At 39.1% G+C, this 24,829-nt stretch overlaps 1 protein-coding gene across 1 annotated transcript in view; it reads right to left on the bottom strand.

Annotated features, from left to right (window-relative positions):
• Nucleotides 1-24,829, bottom strand: part of pknox2 (pbx/knotted 1 homeobox 2) — a 164,474-nt gene that overhangs the window by 35,759 nt on the left and 103,886 nt on the right. Inside the window, exon 4 of the mRNA XM_020920652.2 lies at nucleotides 16,822-16,958. Within this exon, the coding sequence (XP_020776311.1) occupies nucleotides 16,822-16,958 (137 nt within the window). The remainder of the gene's footprint in view (nucleotides 1-16,821; nucleotides 16,959-24,829) is intronic.

Genomic DNA, 24,829 nt, shown 5'->3' with positions numbered 1-24,829 from the left:
AATTGAATATCACATGTTTTCCTATACGAGACAACACTTACATTATATTTCGCTGTAGTACTAGGCACCAGCTTACCGCCGTATCTCCTGTGTGGTGTGTGTTGCAGTGAATTGCCGAACGGTGGTGGCTGCCTGGGTCCCCGCTCCGGCTCTAACCCATGGCTCTCATTTGCAGCCTTTAATAGTCGTCTATATTATACTCTAATCTGCCTGATCCCAATTTAATACCGCTCCCTCAGCCAGACGTGGTACGAATACTAAACACGGGGAGCGGGGGGGTCACGTGCTTGGAAAATGTCTCTTTTTTCCTCATTGGGGGTGGGAAAGATGGATCGAGAGCAAACCGGGTGACTTCTCCACGCTGCAGATGGCGTCTTAACAAGTTATTTACTCTCACATTCAATCTGTGTTATTTTTATTACAGCAAGTCATTAATTTGGGAGATATGGAGGTTTTAACGCTGCTTTTTTTTTCAGTTTTTTTTCCCCTTAATTCCAAACCTTTCTTTACACGCGTTAATAGCTATAGACAAAACTAAGAGTAGATGCCAAAAACCTGATCGAAGTTAATTTGTTGCAAAAATAGACACAGACATCTGCTGTCAACCCAGGGGCATTGTGGGTAGGATAACAATGCGTTCAGTTGCTAAGTATATATTTCCATTGGCGCTACATCTATGCATTAGCAAACACTAGTAAACAATCTTCATACGGCAATTAAAGGTGCTAAATGTGACTTGAATTAATGAATTGTTTAAGTGTGCACTCTGTAACTTCTCTGGCTGGATGTGCACCACCTGCTCGTTTCCATGGAGAAAAGTGCCTTAAAATATTGGTATTAACCTTCTCTGCACGATATCTGTGTTTTTATTTCACTATTTTGTACATAAATAAATTCCTATTCCTGGTATGGAAATCGGCACCAAATTTGATCTTGTAACTGTTAGCCTCGATGAGCTTCATTTGACTGGAGCGGAAAGCTATGAGTGACGTCACACCTGCACGGGTCAATTTTTGGAGACCCGCACCACACCTGCCCGTTAACCCATGATTATGCCAAAGTTAAATCCGCACTTGCCCGAACCCGTTAACATTCTACCTATTACAAGTCTGTGTCCGTGATAAATCGGGGTCAGCCCATTAGTCCGACAGCCCAATAGTCCAGGACTAAACCAGGACTAAACCTATGCCGTGTCATTAGCGGATTATAAATATACACACATTGCAAACCGCAGAGTCGATCGTCAGCACTGCACCAGGACTGGACCAGGACTGGACTTGGACTAAACCAGAACTGAACCGGGACTAAACCAGGACTGAACCTATGCCGTGTAATTAGCGGATTATAAATATATTCACACCGCAACTGCAGAGCCGATCACCAGGACTACACCAGGACTACACCAGGACTAAACCAGGACTAAACCAGGACTAAACCTGGACTAAACCAGGACTAAACCAGGACTGAACCAGGACTAAACCTGAACCACTAAACCTGGACTAAACCTGAACAGGACTGAACCAGGACTGAACCAGGACTGACCCTGGACTAAACCTGGACTAAACCAGGACTGAACCAGGACTGAACCAGGACTGAACCAGGACTGAACCAGGACTAGACAGTGTCATAAGCATAAATATATACACGCCTCATTCGCCGAGCTGATCGCCAGGACTACACCAGGACTGGACCAGGACTGGACTAGGACTGCAGGACTGGACCAGGTGTTAACCAGGAATAAAACCAGAACTGAACCAGGACTTAACGTGGACTGAACCAGGACTAAACCAGGTCTAAACCAGAACTTAACCAGGTCTAAACCAGGACTAAACCAGGAGCGCAGCCGGCGAGCCGATCACCTCCGCTGATGGTTTTATGTAGTAAATACACTAAAGTCACTCTCTCAGTTGGTCCATCGATCCAGGAAAAAAAACAAGAAATGTCACTTGTTTCCAGAGCAACACACGTCCTTGATTCACATCAAGTATTTTTCTCCCGTTCATCATTCATTTGATTCACCTGACCCGCCCGTGTGTAATCACTACCCGCCCGCATACCCACCTGTAAAATTCGAGAACGTTAAAACCCGCCCGTTTCAGCAACTATTTGCGGAAACCCGACCCAGTGCAAGACTCTATGTCGCACTCAATTGGTCCATTTCTTTATACAGTCTGTGGTGGAGAGGCAACTATTTTCTGGCTATTTCTGTATTTCTGGCTTATTTATTCATTTTCTTTTACCAATAAAACACCTGTAATTGAAAAAATGCACGCTAGATATGAATAATGCCATACTGCGGAACATTCCAGTCAAAGCAATAAAAAAAACATTATTTTGTTTGGATTGTAACTCTAAAGAGCAATTATGTTTACTATCTACACCACTTATTGTAATGTACCTTCTCAACCCCTCTGATTGTGCGAGTCAATAAGGGAGGCGGTCCACACTTTAGTTGTGTCACTGGGCAAGACACTTAAATGTGGTGAGTGTTTGGGGGTGGTCAGTGAGGTGCAGCATGAATGAATAGCGCGTGAAATTGTAAAGTAAATGTCTGTGACTAGAAATTGCTATAAAAGAATAATGCACTAAAGGTCCTCTACCCGATTTTTTCCCATGTATTTGAGAGAAGTCGGTACAGATATATTCTAAAAGCATCTCAAAATAAGTCTGCTGTGTGCTGTCTGCCTCTAATTATACAGGAAGTGTTTTAATTAACATGCTAGTTGTTGGAAAAACTAGGTCTGGTCTCTGTCATATAATCACAGGCTTCTGAAAATGTGCTGTTTCAAACCATTTTCTATATTTTCTTGAGTTTTCAGACAATCAAACATTTCTGACAGTCTTTTCTAAGATGTATTGCATCACCATGGCAACACCTAAACATTCCACCATAGAGATACATGTAAAACACCCCCAGAATGATGTCACTGCAAAGTATCGACAGTAAAAAACAGCTTATCCAGTTGAATTTGTACCTGGCAATGTTATATTTAACAAGTTTCAGTCACGTGTCTTTTATTGTAGATCATTACGCATATCTTACTTGGCACATTTTACATCTTTCAATTTTCTAACTGCCGCTAAATTATTCACTGGCCCAAAAATCCGGTCTTTCAATAGCGCGGTGGTCCATTATCAGTAACTACAATGAGTGGGGTAAGTTAGAACGAGACACTGCATCTGTCAGCGCTGTCTGCTCTGTTGTTCCCTCTCTATAAAAGAAACAATTAAGCATATCTTGTTTAATGACTGAGCCAAATTAACATTCAGAAACAGTCAGACACATTAAACCGAAGCTGCATTTGTTCAGCCGTCTTTGTTCAAATCAAATCTGTTCACGGCGAGAATCACGTTTCCGCGGGAACACACACTTTGCATAAGCCAGGCATGGATTCTTCACGGAACATTTGCCAAGGTTTGTCATGTTCAAGACCATGCTAGGTTTAAGAGAATTGGAATTTTAAGTTTCCCATGTGGTTAAGTTTGGAAGAAATTTAATAACTACAAAGTGTTTTTTTTTTTATTCCAAATTACAATGATTTCAATCGAGGGTGTAAATGCTCAAACATGGTAACAAATCCTCTAATCAAATCATATGTATTTTAGTTACCCCTTGAGACTTAGATTTGTATTTTGGCCCTATGAGACACCGTACAGGCAAGACCCAGTGTCTAATTTGTTTTAAAAATCATAATCAAGTACAGAGAAACAGATGGAGATAGGGGGTAGCTGAAAACAGACATTTTCTGAGCAGTCAAGCTTCAAATTTAGGAAATGCAGGATCACTCAAATATGCATGAATCAAATCAAACACAATGTTGAGTAAGATAATGATGAGAACCAATATAGCATTGTTAAAAGCTCATAAATAAATGCTTTTTTTGTGCTACTACCTTGCTGTAAGGTTAAAATATTATAGTGAATATCGTAGAAGTAAAATTCATATAAACCATGAATACTATTTCTACGCACAGAAAAAACAACCAACAAACTGTGTAAGACACAACATCCACAGCCTCCATGTTGATCTGCTATTGTTACTTCGGTATTTATCTTTCTTTTCTTTTTTTGGATCTGTGTTATATTTTCTTAACTTCTTCACTGTAAGCAAATGCGCATATTCAACCTCTGATTGCTCAAGACAATAAGGAAGTTGGTGCATACATATTTGTTGTGTCATTGGGCAAGACACTTCCCTAATCTTGCCATTGTATGAATGTGGTGTGTGATTGGTGGTGGTCTGAGGTGTGGCATGAATGTGTTTATACACTGAAGGTGCACTGAAGGTTGGCTGTTCGAATCCTGCTCTCAACATAAACATCACTGGTTGAGGGGTCACATCCACTGACACACAAGTTGATGGTGTGATTCCAGCCCCCACAGATGAATGGTGTCATTGTGTCCTTGGGCAAGACATTTAACCCACCTTGCCCCCAGTGTCTGCATACATTGGTGTGTGAATGGATGAGTGGTTCCTTGTTGTAAAGTGCTTTGAGCACATTGAAGATGGAAAAACACTATATAAAAATGTGACCATTTACCAAGAAATAGTAAAGCAAATGTTTCTAGCAATATATAAGAAGAATTTTTCATTTAAGCTAAATTTGTACAGTACAGTACAGATACGTATATTGTATAATACATACTTTAATCATCAAAACGGTGAGTATGTCAAGTGTATTGCATAAAATCCATTAAATCCATTAAACAAGCAAGAAAAATGCTGAGCGTTCACAAAAAATTGCTAAAAGATACCAAAAAATACTCTGTAATATTGATACAGCAGCCCACCACATTGATACTGTATCAGCAAATTTAGTATCACAATATATCGATATTTCAATATTTTTGCACACCCCTACTACATTCCCTATTGCTCTTCCATTGTTATGTTTCTATTTTAATTTATTCAACAAAGAACCCTCTTCCTTTTGACATGTGACATTCTGTTGGGTTGGACCTCACCACCCATGTAAAAACACTCCCCTTGAGCGTATTCTCTGACCTTTACACAGGAAGTTGGGATTAGGGGACATGGGGTGTGAAGAGCCATGCATTTTTATGAACACAGCTAAGGTCTGACGTTTCACCATGGCGAGCCCCCTGCCTTGGACCTGCCTCTATCTGCACTGCGACGGAGTGGAGATTGCCGACTGGGGTATCATTACAAGGGCCATAAAAGAGCGATTTACAGGGCGGCCAGCCAGTGGAGTCAGCACCGTACCACCCCCGCCCCCCGCAGGGACTCTGTAGCACTGCGCCTACGAGGAGGGTCGCACACATGAAGGTAGAAGACTTTAGGAAGCAGGGACTTATCTTGAAATGCGTATGACAGGTCTGACTGCTTATTTCACTAAAACAGTTACCAGCACTATATTTAACGGGCCTGTATTATGCTTTTTTAAAATGTATGCTTATTTTGTGATCTATGTTATAATGTTTCCTCATCACAAACATACCCGGTTTTGCGTTTTGTTTCATTCACACAACACAAATCTTTTTAGGCTGAATGCTTTTCTCAAACATAAAACTCCGGATGATTTCAGTCCTGGAGTTGCCAATCTCCACTAAACAAAAGGTAAAAAGTAGCTGTTAACTTAAAAACTACCACTTCATGACATCATAAGGTGAAGACATAGGCAGAGGTATTACATTTCAGAACAAAGAGCACTTTCTGTCTTTTTTTGTCTGTTTGTTTGTTTTTCTTTTCAACCCACTTTCCACAAGATGCCACTTAACTGATGTAAAACTATGATAAATATTTACCACAGGTACTATCCCACCAAACAAAGAAATAATTAGAAAAACATAAAACGCTGTCATATGCATTTTAATGTTTGATTGGGGAGAACCAAACATTTATGATTTTGAAGTATGACAACTATTAAGGACAATATAATGGGCTCCCGTTGCTAAATCCGTGGGTTATAGTCCCTGTGGTCAAAGAAAGATACCAAACACTATGATATCTGCATCAATAAAAGTACTAAACTAATTATGTGTAGGTGGATCGCAGTTTTCTAATATTGCATACTTTCTAGTTTTGTTTCTGAATCTATGTGAACACTTTATGTAAGAGATGAGTCATTCCCTCTTTATGACCCTTATAAAAGTGCAGAGACTTGACAGATGTTTTGGCTTTTAGTCATATTATTTGACATTGGCATTTTTAAAGCACAGAAGGCTGGTGATAAATTACACAGCGGGTAGAGAAACTATCCCTAATATACAGCAGCTTCACCCCGATCCTTGCTGCATGGACTTAGACACACATGAGGATCTACTCTCGCTTTTTTACTATTTAAAGAATGCTTCAAACTGGATTAATAGCACCATTTTGTGGACTGGATGTCATTATTTGCAGAGGACAAATTCGAATGGATAATATGGATGAGAATGCTTGCAGTTTAACTTTACGAGAGGCGAGTAATAAAGCCGTTTTTATTTTTGCCATTTCCTGAGTTTGTATCGTGCACCTCTGTGTCCGTCATTCCAGCTGATCCTGGTGCTCTATTTTATTGGCTGTTGCTGATGTTTTGTGGTTACGAAATAACAGAGCAGTTCAGAGTCGCTGGGAAACAATACACGAGGAGTGCAGCGGATTAAAAATCGCATGCGAAGAGCCAAAGCTGGGTCACGCCCGAAGTTGGGGAGAAGCAAATCAGGGCCTAAATTGGGCAAATTATCCTGTAATGTGTGGTGGACTTCAGGAAACTAAAAATAACTATACAGTGAGAAACAGTTGACTGGATGTTGGATGGGTTGTCAAAAACAGTAAATTCATCACATTTCTACAATAATATAAATGTTATATTGTATAGATGAATACATACATATTAGGGGTGTAACGATATCCAAGTCTCAAGATACAATATCACCACGGTATGAACCTCACAGTACGATATTTATTGTGATATTTTGTAAAGACTAACAAAACTGTTAATATGCAACTTTTTCCTCTTAAATACCTTGACAAGACTTAATCCAAAGAACTAAGACTTAAAAGTGCTTAGAACTGTTATTTCTTCATGTAGTCTGCACTGAAATGGAGCAAAGGAACATGGTCTATGTAGTTCCCTGTGTCTTTTTTTCTGTCTATTGTTGCACAATAAGTCTTGATTTAAGCAAAGAGACTTGTAATTCGATATATCGTGATGGTCCATGATATTATTGTGAGAACTTTGACGATATGATATCACAATATTTCGGTTATTGTTACATCCCTAATAAATACTGTAATACATTTTCCATAAGGTTGATACTGATTGGTCAACTGTGCTTCAACTTACTGACTAAGGGCCTGTTCACACTTGCAGGTAAAAACGACAAAATATTTTATTGGAAGTGCCTTTCGTTTAGATGGTGACGGCGTTTTTGGGGCTTAAAAATGCAAAAATCTGAAACCACCCTCCAGAGTGGAAAAGTTGAATATGCTCCGTCAAAACTCTGGTCAGATCTGCTCACGTCGCGTACATCACCACCTAGCGTCACCACCCAATCAAATTCCACACACCGTATGCACACACATTTCCTCCCAAAAATGCTTGTTTAAACGTGGAATAAAAAGTGAAGATGTGACGCCACTTTTGCGTCTTCTGTTCAGACCGTCATCATATAAACGTAGCCTAAAAGGGGACGTGACAGGGTGTTGGCAAAAACTCTAGATTTTATTGTCCATATAGATCCTAAAAAATAATAATAAAAAAAAAAAAAAGTCAGCTAACTAACAAAAATTTGGTCAACAAAGACACCATCAGTTGAATAAGGCTTACAGCTCTATGATTGATTGTGAGATTTGCATAACACAACATGCCTATTCTTTGACAACAATCACACATATAAACACAAGGTTTACAAGCAGCACTTCACGTCCAACCTTTTCCAAAATACCAACTCTTCAAATGTTTTTCCTCAAATCAGCCCTCCTCAATCAGGCAGGCTTGTTTGGCTGTATTTGCAACGCCGTGTCAGGCCACCGGGGGGCTACAGGAGGAGGTGGGAGGTGGGTCTGGTATGGAGGTATGTGTGTTTCTCTCAGTTACTCCCCACTGTTTGCCCTCCTAATCAGGCCTGCTGTACGCCCGCACATTTCAAGGCGGTTGGTGGAGGACCCCCGCAGGAGTGTGCCCCCGAATAGGCCCCTCTGTCCCCAGGCTCCATGTGTGAAGCTCCCCTTTCTTCTGCCGGGGCTGGGAGCAGACACATGTGCACAGGTACAGTACAAAAGAAGTGCAAATCCAACAGAACAGGGCTGCCGCATTTCACCATTTTATGAAGTCAAGTCTTTGTACAGTTTCTATTGCTTGAAAGGAGCACTAAGTAGCTTTTCTGAAAACCACCACCTGCTTCTCCATAGAGACAACAACTTTTCCATAGAGACAAACATGTGGTGGTCCCCCATAAGAACAGACGGTCTAACCAATATTTTCAAAACAACGTCATTATATGCAGTTTCAGAAACAGAAGGCAGAAGTCCACAGAGTCTTTACTTTACAAAATATTATCAGCACAGTCACAGTCAGTAATACCATACATTTAACTCAATGTACAGTATGGAAAAATAATATACCGTATTTTTCTGACTGTAAGTCGCGCTGAAGTATAAGTCGCACCAGCCGAAAAATGTGTAATGAAGAAGAAAAAAACATCTATGAGTCGCACTTTTTGGTGGACCAGGAACCAACATTTCATCTTGAAAGGAAAGTTATAGTAATAACAATAGAATAGAAAACAACAAGCTGTTGACGTAACATATGAACAATTATTCAGATAACTATAGCATAAACAACAGAGCAGAACAAGTTTACCAAACTCTCCATCTCACTCCAAAACTAAATCCATTGAATTCTTTATCATTGGTCACTTCTGAGCAACTCCGAGACCTCCGGAGGTAAACGGAGTACCACTTCCTTTTCTGTGTAGCTGTCGTCAGACTCAGAGTCAGTTCCAGTTAGAATGATTCTGGTCTTTCTGAATCCCGACAGGATGGTTTCGGTTGTCACTGAAGTCCAGGCTTTGTCAATCCATCCAATGATTTCCAGGAAAGTTGCATGGCGCACACCTCCAGTTACCATGAAGCCGTGTTCTCCATGCCATCAGTCCCTAACAAGTTTCTTGCTCACTCCAAACTTTGTTTCTGCTGCTCAGTTACCATTTTCAGCTGCATATTTCACTACTTGCAGCAGGACATATGCAGAAGACATGTGCAGTAGAGCCAAATGACAATGGTACAGGAGTAACAGGAGTAGCAGATACTGGCACACAAGCCTAGAGCGCCCTCTCGCGGCTCTCAGTGTGAACATTTTAATATATTATACACAACGGAGTATAAACCATGAAAACCAAACCAAACCATGAAAACCAAATCAAACCAAAAAGTGTGACTTATAGTCCGAAAAATATGATGAATGCCATGAAGAGGTGGGGAGTCTCAGTTCTGCAGTTTTGAATATTCAGTGGATCTATTATTTTTGTAGTTTTAGGCAATTTTAGGCCAAACTAGCTATATTTGCTAGTGGAGTGTGCACTACCTCTACAGCCACTGCAATTCCAAGTACTAAGTGACATTACAATAGACTGCCCTGATTACAGCCATGTGTTTCTGATTACAAATTTGAAGTGTGGAGACCTTTAGGACTAATCACATCATTCCTTATACCTCCTGACCCCGCCCCTCATCCTCCCTCTCTTCTTTAGTCCTCCAGGTACTGCCCAGGTTAGCGGCTCTATTTGAAACGTGGTTGTGGGCTGAGTTATTGTGTTTAGTCCAATTGTAACATTGGTACCAGTTACACAAATCATAACTCTGAGTATTATTTGACAGATGTTCTTTTGTTTCTTTTGTTCTTTTTCGCCACAGGCCACACTTTTGTCCTGTGAAGATAACATGCATTACTAAGCTCTCCCCTGTAGTCAAAAAACAACAACAAAATGATAGACTTCCTTTCTCATCCAAAGTCACGCGGTGAGGAAACTCGTAAAAAGAGGATATCTGAAAGAAACAGCCAATAAAACCACTTGAGCTTTGACACAGTTTCCTGCTGGAGCTGCGGTGGTGGTGAGCAGAGCCGAGGCACTGAGGTCAGCACACAGAGGCAGACTGGAGGGCATTACAAACATGGGCCTGCTTTAATGTGACACATACGGCTACAAACCAGTAATGTCAACCATAAAGATTTTTTGATTGCTGTAACGGTTTCAACTTAGAGGAGGTGGTTGTATTGTTATTGGCCTTTAAACATGCTCTTGAGTACCTTTAATTTGGCATTTCATGTTTTGGATTGTAAAATAATGGCTATCTTCTGACAATAGAAACGTTGTTCCCACAGATGTGCTCCCTGTACTGGGAAATGGGATTAAGATATCATCTACTGGCAGCAGAGAGAGCTACTATTGAAATAAATCGACTATTAGATAGATCTACTGCCTTCAAAACAGCGCAGGAGACCTCTGGACTTTTACCTGTGATGTAACAATCCTGCAAACTATTAAAAATTTTGTGTTTTGAGTGCTAACGTGGAGTGAACTTACTAAATAGAATTCATCGATTAACTGTAATTACAAGCTATATACAACTCCATATGTTTTTGATGAGGGAACAATGTTATAACGTTATAACATAAACAATGCATAATATACTCTATTGTTTTATACCCTTGTATGTTATTATTAACTTCTCAGCAAAAAAACAAACAAACAAACAAAAAAAATATATATATATACTATTATTGCCATCATTTAATGAGGCATTAATGGACAGATAATGATATGGCTTTGGACTATAAATGTGTAATGCCTTAGTTGTGGCTAGTGCACTCCGCCACAGACTAAGATTGTGATCATTTCAGTGGACGTTAAGTTGTGGTTATGTAGTAAGTCTTTAGCTTCAAAGATGCCAATGACGACTGTATGGGAACGTCTTGTAAAATGTGTTACCAGATGCAAATACACACAAGGCTATTAACAAGTTCAGAGTCTGTATTCAGTTTATGTTAACCTCCTTATAACTTCACACACAAACTTTTAAAGACAAAAGACAAATTAAAATATGCAATTTAATCAAATTTCAATTAGAATGATAAAGATCTTCCAGTTTATAATAATTTTGTCCATAATCTGGCCTTGAAGTAGCCTGATTCTTCAGCTGGTTTCACTTCATGGAAACCGTCTGACCTTGCAGTGTTAGACTTCGTTCCCTAGACGGTAGGCACGTACTTTTTTTATTTAACCAATCGCTGCTATTTGGTCATGACGTATGTAATGTGCCACTAACAGGGCTAATTGGTATTTTAAGCTTTTCCCAAATCCCATACGAAGAAGGGCAATAACGTCTTTCCCCTTTCCCCTTATTCTCTTTGTTCCGGCTTTAAATCCTCGATCTTGGGAATTGTTGCCAACACAGTATATATGGCTCTTCGCTGGTTGGCTGGTGCCTGAACTCGCACTTCCAGGTTTTTTGTGAACCGTCTATTTTATTTTGATTCCTGACCTAGATGCTGGAGAGAAATGAAATTGAGTAGAGGCATTAGGTGGTCCCAGCCTGGCTAGCCTTAAAGGTCCTATGTTATGCAAAATTTACTTATGAGCTTTTAGTCATGTTATAATGTTGTTACCTCCTCAAAAACATACCTGGAATTGTGTTTTGTTTCATTCACACATGTTTGGGTAACCTTTCATTCTTTGTCTGTCTACTTCTCCAAAGCACCACATGCTGTTCCAGGCTGAAATTATCCAAATAATTCTAGTGAAGGTGTAATTTAAAAATACAGTGAAGCACATCCTGTATTACCACATGACAACACCAGGTGGAACAGAGTGTTTTCTGTTTGAGAGAAGAACTCTAAATTTGCAGGGTTTGTGTGTTAAACGTGTGAGTGAAAACACAACTCCAGGTATGTTTTTGATGAGAAAACAACATTATAACAGAGATGAGAAAATGGTGTACTATTTTCTTGTGCATGGGAGTCATCTTACTACCAGCGAAGGAGTCAAATCATATTCCAGTTTTGTCCATTCTCTGGAGCCAATGCTATTTTCTATCATGAACAACTGCTCCTTACGTCTATTTCAGCTCATGCGTTTGATGAACGGCCTGTCTGAATACATTGATCTGAACAACAGATTGTGTTTTTCTGTCAGGACTATTAAGGTAATAACATCCTCTTTCAAATGGTCCTTATACTGAAGTAATGCAGTGAATGTGGCGCTTACTGTATAGAACAGATGTGAAATAGTGCCTAAGAGGATCCACTCCTTCCTTGTGAAGACAGCAGAAAGTTAAGATGAATATACTTATTAAACACTGACTGTAAAGCGTTAATAAACACACTTTTACCTGCTGTACAAGTGCTACAGTGGTATTTTTCATATAAGCTGTTATGTTGTTCCTTTCAATTAAGTGCAGTTTTCATTTGGATGCCATCAGTTTCCATCAGCCGTTAACACCACATCGGAAACCTGAGAGACAAAGCCTCAGCCATGTTTTAATAAGATGCAGACAATCCAGAAGGATCTTTATAGTAAATGCCACAACTCATTAGGCTAATTACCCTATCACACATTTACTCGCTGCTATTAACAAAGTAGGCAGAGGGAGAGAGAGAGGAAAACCACACATCTCCACATAAAGTTGGCATTCCAGCAATTAGTGAAAAACATTAAAGCCCACACAGACTTCCTGAGCAAAATAATTAAAGAAAAATGGCGGAGATGCTTCTTCTGGCGCTTTCTCTTTTCAAAGTGCGGCCCCCGAACGCGGCGAGGCGGCACCGCTACATCAGACTCGGGTTAAACTAAGAGTCTATTTGTGTCTTTTTGCACCATCCCACTCACTGTGGGACGCACTGACTTGTGAAGTCAAATTTAATTGCATTTACAACAAGGTAACAAGGTGTGTTTAGTCATTAGCTCCTAGCACGGGTAAAAATAATTCCAAAAAGTCAGGCCTGCTGGAGCCTCCCCTGGATACAGAGAGTACAGATTGCACTTAGCAGTGACAATAATGATGTTTTAACAGCACATGCTGACGAGCCCTGTGCTCACTGCTGCTGCTCAGCACAGGCTCTAATTGGTCACATTACACATTCAATTTTATCTTTAACAATGTTTACCGTACAATAGAAGGAAGGTTGTGCTCATTTGTCAAAACAACTCTACTCTGATACAGAATATGCTATAGTGTAAAAACACAGGTTTAACACAACTACAAGTCCCATCAATTAACATTCATATGACAGAATATTAAGATCAGTACTACCTCAAAATGCTCAACTATCTTTGAAATACAAACTAAGATTATGTTGTCCGCATCAACATCTCTGAACATAGTAGAATGTTTTTATCTTGTATCAAAAAATAATTCACATGAACAAGTACGATTAAAACTATAGATGAAATAACAAGAAACTTTAATGTGGCCCAGTTTTTCTCAAACACAGGTCCAATCTGATCACACAGAGGAAACAGAACAGACCGCTCTCATCAAAGCCTCCGTGTCTCTGAGGAGTGACAGAGGCCTTTACAGCAGAGCCCTGGGCCCGAGGCGGGGGTCTGTCTCCTCACACACAGAGAGAGAGGAGACCACACAGGGCCCCCACAAACAGGGCCCCTCTGACTGTCAGGTGAAAAGGTCTGAACAGGACAGAGGCAGGTGCTGTACGGTAGTGCTGCAAGAGTAATCACAACCGAAATCGCAATGTGAACGCAATTAGCAAAAAATAAAGTACTACAATTTCCTCTACAAACAACAAAACATCCTGTAAAAACTGCTAACCCTGTAGTTTAGATCTGTACAAACATCTGAAATATATTTCTTGTGTTAGTTTGTCAGTTCATATTTTAATTTCAGTCTTATTGTAAATTCTTCTGCACGTGTTTAAAATGTGAACTTTGGACAGAATTGTATTATTAAAACGTGAATTGCTAATCTAAATGCAATCACAATTAAATATTTTTACTACTGTACAGGTCTAACCCAAGAGAAAGACAGGTGCTATAGACTGAGGATCTTGTTAGTGATTTGGTGAGCTGCCTACACCAGAGTTGGCCCAGCTCGATTAAAAATGTCTGTATTTTGAATAATTTACTTCATAAATAGATAATACAAGCTCATTATAAGGAGCATCAATATTCTAGTGATAAGCTGAAGGCGGTGAGCTTTTCTGCCTTTACTGGTGTTTTTGGGTTGTGCCCGGTGGTGTTTTCTCTGCCTGTTTTCACACAGAACAGGGAGCTGCCTCACAGTCAGTGCACGGCAAATACAGCAGAGCATTTGGAACTCATGTGTGAAGACTAAAGCACTACGAACCTCCACAAACAAAAGTGACAACACGCACAAAAGATGCTACGCTTTATATGAGCTGACAACACCAGTGGGGAATGAATACAGAGAAAATCTGTCTTTTACCCAACTAGTTTGAGAAACTCGGAGATGCTTTAACGGGAAGACCGAAAATGTGTCCAGAAAAGTTTACCTAGCCAGCCAGAAACACACGCTTTGACAAAGCTTTACAAAGATGAGTGGGTCTGGAGCTGTATTATGTCTCCCTGATTTCAGAGGGTGTGATTGACAGGCAGATTAACCAGTCAGAGAGATGCATGCTCTGTTAGCATCAAAACAAACATGGCTGCTTAAACGTAAAAAAAGAGAAACATAAAGGAATGAGAAACAGCGCAGATTTTCTCAGAATCAACAATCATTGCACTGATCTATTTCTTATCTCAAGCAAATTAATTATATATTTTATTTTGAATGTTATGAGAATTTTCAGTAGAAAATGTCTTTGGCATGTGAGAGACACGTGATATAATTAGCAGCTGTGGTTGGATCATCTCAAGTTTGGACAGAGGTTTTTCATGCTCTATTGTCCGATTCCTGACCCTTCTGGATTCAAACAGAATGTAGACAGATTGGTCAGGCAACGATGAAACTATGACAGTCCATTCATATAATAATAACAATAATAAACATCAGCACTTTTCTCAGGACTCAAAATTCCTTTTCATTCTGGCGTGCCCGTCCATCTCAAACTCATTCACACAAACTTTGGTGACACCCTCAGTACTGTTACAACAGGATTTAACCAATTCTCTGCTTTTGGCACACGGCAGTAAATAAAACAGCTGTTTAACTCTTTAAAGGTGCACTGTGCTTTTTGGTTGGGGGTCCGTCACGGATATGTCACTGCTCTGTCTGCTCTGTCTGCTCTGTCTGGAATGTTCCTCACCTCTCCACATATCTGACCTGTAACTTTGTCTGGTTTGGTCTCCATGAAGACAGATTTAATACCATACTGTGAAACATTCCAGACAAACCAATAACATCTCCATGAAGAAAAGCATTTGAAGGACGCTCGACCACAAAAGTTACACAATGCACCTTTAGATTGTGTAGATTCATCTGTCATGTGGAGTCTGCTTACCTTTGAAAATTACTGTTGGCGTGAAAGAGAAATACATTATATTTTACATAAAACAGGAACAAACAGATGCATGTAAAGTAAAAAAAATATATACGTGAGGCCTGTCACGATAATGACTATATCGACTTATCGTTCAGTAGATTTGTTAGAACAATATTTTATGGGGGTCGACACTTATTTCTTTGTACTGCTGGGTTATTTTTAGGCTACAGGATGAGATTTGAGTTTAATTAATAACTAGACCCATTACAGATGCAAACTAAGTACTAAAGTGTTTCATTCTGTTGCTTATTTATTGCAGTTCATGTTTTTTTTTTTAACAATATTGCAGATTTAGAATAGTTTTTGTGTTTTAAATCTGCTCTTGGCTTTTTAAGTCAGTGGCATAAATTAGTTTCAGTATTATAATGTATAGTTTTTTTAAATAAATTGCACATTAAAAATGTGTTATCATGTCAGACCTAAAATCTAAAGGTTTAAGTTTTCTCTTTTTCTTTATTAATACTTTTATTTATTCCTCAAATTGTGCACTATGAAACTTTTTGGTTGGGGGTCCGTCACATGTTCATTTCTATGGATATGTCATTGCATCTCCGCAGTAGTAGTACTAGTAGCAGCAGTAGTAGTTTATTCGGTCTTTGTGTAGCAAAGCGTAGACTACAACCTCATAAATCATGACCGAAAGGGTTTAGGCTGAAGTAAAAAGACTTATAATGCCTAAACCTATTAAACAATGACAGTATTCCAAAAAAGAAAAGCAGCATGAACAGCAAGTTTGCATTTACAATTTCACTTGCAACTTACTGGATAAGAGACAAAATATAAATTAAAACAGAACAGAGAAAGGCATTTGACGGACCCTCCATCAGAAGAGTTACACAATGTTCCTTTAGATTTTAATAACTGTCTCTGCGCTGTTCAGACCCATTTGGCTCTGTTGGAGACTTATAGAATGGTGATTTCAAAGTTACTTTAGCTAATTCAGAGAAGAGGAAATGGATGGTGCTTGTGTCGTGCTTTGATGAGAGAAAGCATTCAGGAAGGTGCTGTGCGTATGTTTAAGTGTTGCTAAGTGAAAAATGAAGGAGCCATGTTTGAGAGCACATTTGAAAAGCCTTGACTGTATGCCACGCTTAGTTTAAAAGAACGCCATAAAAATAACTCAGGCCTCGGGGCCATCTCAGCCTTCATCAGGGAATAGCAATCAATTTACTGCAATTTCTTTAGCGCAGTATGTGGCAAAGAGAAAGGACTGTGTTTTTTTTTCTTGTCTTCAAAGAAAATGGACATAAAGGCAGTACCAATCGTGTACAGAGCCAATTAGCCACATGTTTACACAGCCCTGATCGACAGTGTCCTTATGGAGGCTCGCACATGGCTCTTTCACATACACTAAACCCACCTGTAAACAGCTCTTTTGTCGGACTCCAGCTGGGCCTGGGGGTCAAGGGTCACGCTGACCGAGGTGTTTCCTGCTGCAGAGGCTGCTGGGATGTGGACCTGTGGGGTCTTGGTGTTCTGTTGAGTGGTGCCCGTCATCTGAGGAGAGAGAAGGAAAAATTACAATACTTTAAACTGGCAATATTATTGTTGAGTCTGAAAGATGATCAGTGATTAGGGATGTAACGATATCCAAATCTCTCAGTACAATATTATCATGATATGAATCTCACGGTACGATATTTATTGCGATATTTTTGAGAGGCTGATATAGCTGTAGATGGGACACTTTTTTGCTTTAACAATACCATAACAAGATTTTGGTGTGAATTATTTCCATCATAATCTGAAGAATTCAAGTGTTGTTTACACTTCATCCTTGTACAAGTCTTCGTTATTGTGAATATGCATTTGCAGCTTCCGGACCTATGTTGCAGACTGACCGACTGTTTGACTCTCGCTCCTTCTGAGTGCAGACAGCTACATGTTACGACACCCCTGTTTGTCACGCTACGATCACAGCATTAATCCTACATTCAGTTTGTAGATTAAAATTTTACAGTAATCGATGAAATTCTTAATGATCAATTATCAATTAATCGACTAATCATGCCCATCCCTATTGAGTATACAAAAAAAACCAAAAACAGGCAAACATAATTTAAGACTTTTTAAGACTTCTAAGACCCTGCGGCAACCCTGTGTTACATCCCTATCAGTGATGTTTAGATTGCATTTAATTATATTATTCTGAAAAAAAAAAAAAAAAAAAGTCACACATCATACTTATTCTTGAGTTATATTAATTTCAAGTATCAGTAATCATGTATTAATCTAGTAATGGCAAATGATCACATTTTCATATAGCGCTTTTCCGCCTTCAAGGCACTCAAAGCTCTTTACATCAAGGAACCACTCACACGCACATTCATACACCAATATATGCAGACACTTGGGGGTGAATTAGGTTAAGTGTCTTGCCCAAGGACTCAAGGGCAGTATTCCTCTGTGGGAGCTGGTCAGATCGGGCTCCCCTACCAATCAAACTTATGTCGAGAGCATTTGAAACACCAACTGAGCCACCGTTTGTTTTGTTTATTTGTTATTTATTCAAGAAATACCAGATTTTTCACGTTTTCAGCATCTTTTCAAACATCCGTCAGATTAATTGTTACATGTACTTGAGTATTAAGTGTAATCTTTAATCAAATTATCATTTCAAAGCAACATTGCACTTGCATGATTAAATACTTTACCTATTTTACCAACCTGTGTGTCTTTCACATGTAATATAACAGTTACCAGTTTAACAGGCATTTGTTGTGTATAGATTGAGAGGAGATGGAGAGACTGAGCAGGTGCACAGACTGAATGTTTGCCATGAATCAGTGTTATTCGACAGGTCAGTATATTTTTAAATGAAGCTGAGGAGCTGTGAAGTGACTGTCTAAATAGGAGACGTATACTATAATTCATGCGAACAACCAACCACGGCTGTAAAATTTGTAATCTTAGGCACATTAGAATGGCAAAACTGCAATTACTTCAACAGCATTATATCTTCTGAAAAAAATAATCCAATATTAATTATACCTGACATGTTAATTAAAGGTGTACTGTGTAACTTTTCTGGTGGATGTCGCTATCTGTCTTGTCTCCATGGCGATGCTATTGCTTTGCTTGGAATGTCCAGTATTCAGTATGTTTTTATGTCCACAGAGTCAAGATACAGTCTACCAGCAGAATGTGCAGGTCAGATCTGTGGAGAGATGACCCCTTTCACAAGAGGAATACATTATTTTGTAAGGTTAAGGTATTTTATCTGCATCAACATCATCTGATTGAATGAATACACAAAGTTTAAAGGTTATATTGTACAAAATTGACTTGTGAGCTTTAAGCCTTGCTATAATGCTGTTACTTCATCAAAAAAAAATATCTGAGTTGTGTTTTGTTTTGTTTCATTCACACATGTTTGAGTAATGCTTTATTATTAGTCTGTCTACATCTCCACAGCTCAAAATGCTCTGTTCTACCTATAGACCGTATATATAAGTGGACAGATCTAACGCACTAGCCGCCACGTGCCAAATAGAAAGTTTGCCATGAGGCTCTTCTGGCTCCTTCTGACACTGGCTCCAATTGACTTACATTAGGATCTTGTGGCTCCTCTCTCTGTGACTGCTGGGTCAGCCTTGTCATTTTGGTCTTAAAATGTTCATATTAATCCGCTCTACATGATCCTGAATTAATTTTTTTTCTCGCTATTTTGTCCGTCAAAAAAATCTTATTCATAATATAGAGACTCCAGATTCGCTCCTGTAACCGTTTGAGCGGCGCTGAACACGATGGGTGACGTTGCTTAGTCTACTTCTTTCATACAGTCTGTAGTTCCACCTTGTGATGTCACGAAGCAATAGTTAACTTAAGTTTTATCCAAATGATTCTAGTGAATGTGTATGGAGTTTAAAAACGCAAAAGGAGCACCACGTGACATCATGGCGTGGAACGTGAGCCAAAATCCGCTAAAATATGCAGAGTTTGTGTGTTAAACATGTGTGAATGAGCCAAAATGCAACTCTAGGAATGTTTGTGATGAAGGAACAACATATTGTCATAGATCACAATAAAAGCGCAGTACGGGCCCTTTAATGTCATATTGGGGAGCATTCCAGGTAAAACAACATCTCCATGGAAACCAGCATGTCTGCAGTGCACCTTTGAGTACATAAATACATAAATCTAAAGGCAGTACTGGTCAGATAAACCTATAAAATAATGTAGAAGTCTCATAGTTTTTCATATTGTGAGGCTTTAACTCTGCACTGTGTTGTCTTCTCCATTCACCCCAATTTTCCTGTCTCCTCTGTTCCCTCTTAGGAAATGAGTCTAACAACCCCCATCGCCTTTTGGATGGGGTGGGGTCTGGAGGAAGCTTCAAGTCTTAATCCCAGCTCCAAATGGGAAATAAATTAGCTTCTTCACACTTAACTAGCTCTCATTTGCATTTGCGCGGGCTGCATCTCGGGAGCTCTCCCCTGGCACTAATCCTCGGGGCGTAAGGATACAGAGGTGGTGCGGTCCGGGGAGGAAGCGGAGGATGGTCTACTTCCCATCCGTGCAGTGGTCCGCGGGTTAGACAAAGAGGGCTGTCCTGTGGCATCAGCGCTGACGAATGAAAAGAGCTCGGCCAGCGTGTGTGTGGATGGATGCTTAAGTCTTTGACAGACAGACCGACCCGTGTAACTGGTTTGGAGTGTGGAGAACTCACCTGCAGAAATGTGTTAGAAGTACTTTTTTTTTTCTTTTAGTCTGTGTTAATGTGGCAATTTTAATTATTTAAACTCTTTCTCCAAATTATCAGTACTGTTTTATCCAATGTCTTCCTTATTGTTTATTTAATACAAAAAAAAACAATAATAAATCTGAACAATAAAAAAAAAAAAAAATCATCATTAAATCTGTTTTCTTTTTTGGTCAAATTGTGAGTAATCCTTCAATCGTTGTGATGTTATGAAGCTCTCCAGTTTAAAACACAGTGAAGCACTTCCTGTATGCATGACATCACAAGATGCAACAGACTTTTTTCAGTTTGAGAGAAGAACTCAGCCTAAATATGAAGGATTTGTGTGTTAAACATGTGTGAATCAAACAAAACTCAACTCCGGGTATGTTTTTGATAAGGAAACAATATTATAACATAGATCATAAAATAATGTAACATAGATCATTCAAGGAGGTACAAAGCAGTGGGTGGGGATAGTAGGTAGGTGAAAAAAAACTATTTTCTGAGCCCTTAACCCTCAGATGCAGGACAGAATTACTCAAACAGGCACACATCAATCAAAACACAACTCTGAGAAAGATAATGATGATGGAACACTGTTATAACATGATTAAAAGTTCTAGTTTACATACTGTACATAGGAGCAGTTTACATTTCTTGAAAGTATCACTATATCAAGTAAAAAGTCGAGGGTGCAAATAATGATGTAGTGCCGATCCAGGAAAATTTGCTGTAATGGTTCAATGATATCTGTTATGTCAATATCCTAGTTTTAGTACTGACTGATGTTCGCCCAGAACTTCTCATCATGTTTGAAATCACTAGTTACTTGCAGAATACAGAACTGTTACATAACACAATCAGATACATAAATTAATTGTGTTTTGAGAGAAGAAAAATGCAATTTCCAGTCCCTACACTGGTATTGGTTAATATCAGATATCGGCAGATACTTAAAGACATAGAATCAATACTGGGATCAGCTGAACTGAACAACCTGAATCGGTGCATAAGTGTAAAAACATCTCAGATGTGAACAATTAAAGGTTCTATATTACTCAGAATAGACAGAGTTTTAAATCACGTAGAACAGGGGTGTCAAACTCAAATTCACAGAGGGCCAAAACTAAAAACTTGGATTAAGTCGTGGGTCAAACTAAATATTTACTCGAAAAATTTCAACAACTTCTGCAGTTTTCTCTTCTTTCGAGATATTTAATGATAAACCTTTTCTTATTAAAATAAATTTTTAATAATAGTTTTGCTTAAACACTGAATTCAGAACAAGCATAATATAAAATAATAACAACATTTTAAATAAATAATATCTCTATAGTCCATCTGTAGCCAGCGGGCAGCTCTAATACATATTTGATATGATCTTGTGGGCCAAATTTGGCCCCTGGGCCTGAGTCTGACAAGTCTGTGTTAGAATGTTGTTTCTTCATCAAAAACATATCTGGAGTTGTGTTTTGTTTCATTCGCACATGTTAATCATTAAATTATTATTAGTCTGTGTAGAGCGCCAAAGCTCAAAATGCTCTGTTCCACCTTGTGATGTCATGTAGCGGTAGTTTTCAAATTAACAGCTTCTTTTACCTTTAGTTCAGAAGAGATTGGAAATTCTAGGGTTGAAATCATCCAAATGATTCTAATGAAGGTGTATGAAGGTTAAAAACACAGTCGATCATGTCCAGTACCACATGACATCACAAGGTGGAACAAGGTGGAGTACTTTCTGTTTGAGAAGTGCACGTTTGTGTGTTAAACAAGAGTGAATGAAACAAAACACAAATCCGGGAATGTTTTTGATGAGGTAACAGCATTATAAGGCAGATTAGAAAACAGTGTAATATGAACCCTTTAAACAGTGAATGTATCTGAGTAAATGTATCAACCCCCCCTCACTGTCTAATGGAGTACACTACTATGACTGTACAGTAGAGTATATTCTCACTGTAAACAAGGCAAGACATTTGGCAGTAACACTAACCGCACTGTACTTACTCCAAGCCTTTTACAGGTTAATCAATACACTGTGCTAAAGCAAGATGCTAATTGCTTGTGCACACATATAGGACACATTAACGCATAAGTAACAAAGAACGATCACACATCTGCAGCGAGCGTATTCTCAGTAGAGCCAAACAAGGCTGCTCCGATCTATGTTATTGTCAGTGGTGTCTAAAATGCACACGATGTAACTTTTCTGGGGGATGGGTCGTGGTGTGCTTGTTTCCATGGTGACGTTTTTGATTTGTTCAGGAATATTTCACAGTGCAGAGTTAAATGTGTGCTTTTGTTCTTAAAAGCTACCTTGAAAGAAATACATTCTTACTTTGAGCGGCATTGCTTTTCGCAGATCTCTCTCTGTATTTTGACAAAATTTTGAAAGTCAATAGAAGGATTTGAATAATAATATGATATGGAAATCAAACTTGGGAGAAGAGATATTTAGTTTAATTATGTTGTGAACATCTAGAAAAAAACATACTGAAAAAAAAAATATAATCATAGTTGTAAATGTAAAAAAACAAGCCACAAAACCATTTAAATGCACAACATATCACTTTAAATTAACTGAAAACCTTCCACTAGATGAAATTTTCAAGTTGAATCAATTATTAGCTGTTGCCATTTCTTAGTATTTATTATTTGTATTTTTGAATGTGTGTAGTAAAATGTTATTTGTATTCTTGTATGTCTATGTCTATAATACAAAATTACCTTGGTTAAAAAAAAAACAACTACAGCCCTTGCTCTCACGTTACAGCCTGGTCCGTGGTGACTCAGTGCACACGTCTCCGGAGGCTCACAGAGGTAGAACAAGCCCGGCTAACGAGTCTGGCTGGGAAAGGTAATTAACAGGCTAAGTGCAGTCAATACTAATACAACAACATGGGTCTAGCAGAGGGACGGCTGCTAGGGCTGCAACATGACAACGGCTTGGTTTGCTTTGGTTAAATAAGGTTTAAATCGGATGTACGTTGAAAGGTTACCAATTTGTAATAACTACAGCTTCATTAGCCTTAATAAAGAGTGAACAAAGACTTAATCAAATGTAAATAATCAATAGTTTGAATCAATCAGGGCTAGTAAATTCTCAGTTTTAAGGTTAGAAGTTATGGATTAGGGCTAGGGGTGTAACGATATCCAAGTCTCACGATACGATATCGTCACGGTATAAACCTCATAGTACGATATTTATTGCGATATCGTGGAAAAGCTCAAGATATGGCGGGGAAGCTCACGATTAGGGATGTAACAATTTCCAAAGCTCTCTGTATGATATTTTCACCTTATATATCTCATAGTACGATATTTATTGCAATATTTTGTGGAGGCTAAACAGCTTAAACTGTTAATATGCTACTTTTTCCTCTTATAATACCTTGACAAGAATTAATCCAAAGAACTAAGACTTAAAAGTGCTTGGAACTGTTATTTCTTCTTGTAGTCTACACTGAAATGGCGCAAAGGATCATGGTCTATGTAGTTCTCTCTGTCTTTTTTTAACTGTTGCTGCACCATAACTCTTAATTTAAGCACAGAGACTTATAATTAGATATATTGTGATGGTCCATGATATTCAGTGTTGGGAGAAACGCGTTATAAAAGTAACGAATTACAGTAATGCATTGCTTTTTGCTGTAACGCAGTAATGTAAGGCATTACAGGGGAAAAAAATGTAATATTTTACTCAGTACAAATGTGAGTAACGCACGTTACAGTGCTTTTTTAACCTGGATTGAAGTGGTGGGTTTTTCTTCATACAAATTCGCTAAAATCACCGCGACCTTCAGTAGACCTTCAGGTAACCGTGGGCGAAAGGACCGACGCAGAACTCTATGCTGTTTAGACCTGGTTTAGACCTGGATCAGTTCTGGTTTAGACCTGGTTTACAGTCGTCCGAAGTGCTGTATGTTTGCAAGTTTTCTCCCTGACAAAACCCACAACATCGACGAAACGTTCTGCACCGACAAAGGCTCCTGTGCTCGCACCCACAAGGCAGAGGAAGATGCTAACCATCGCACAAAAAGTTGGACTTCTGGACATGCTGAAGGAAGGTAGAAGTTACGCGCTGCAGCAGAGTCTTACACCAGATCGGATGCCCGCAAATAGTTGCTGAAATCAGCGCCGCGAGCCCGCGGAGTACGGTGTCCATAAAGCGAGATCGGGCGATAGCCGCTCTTACCTTCATGAGGTGCGGAGCAGAGCCGGTCCTTTCTCCTGCGGTCACCTTCGAGCCCGTCCTGACAGTGAGTCCTGTTTTAGTCCTAGTTCAGTTCTGGTTTAGTCCTGGTTTTGTTCTGGTTTAGTTCTGGTTTAGTCCTGTTTTAGTCCTAGTTCAGTCCTGGTTTAGTTCTCCTCTTCAGTCCTGGAATCAGTCCGAGGTTAGTCCTGTTATAGTCCTGGTTCAGTCCTGGTTCAATCCTGGTTCAGCTCTGGTTTAGTCCTGGTTTAGACCTGGTTTAGTCCTGGTTCAGTCCATATACTGCGCAAACATTCAGCATCTTCGCAGTTATTTTGTTGAGAGTAACTTAAAGTAATGCAATAGTAATGTAATGCCTTACATTTTAAATGCAGTAATATTGTAACTAATTACTTTGAAATGACAGTAACAAGTAATAAATAACGCATCACAGATTTAAAGTAACTTGCCCAACAGTGATGATATTATTGT

The sequence above is a fragment of the Boleophthalmus pectinirostris genome, unplaced genomic scaffold, assembly GCF_026225935.1.
Source record: "Boleophthalmus pectinirostris isolate CB_2022bp ecotype Guang Dong unplaced genomic scaffold, ASM2622593v1 HiC_scaffold_12, whole genome shotgun sequence".
Lineage (NCBI taxonomy): Eukaryota > Metazoa > Chordata > Actinopteri > Gobiiformes > Gobiidae > Boleophthalmus > Boleophthalmus pectinirostris.
Note: the sequence above shows the minus strand (reverse complement) of the source record. Positions and strands in the feature narration are given on the sequence as shown.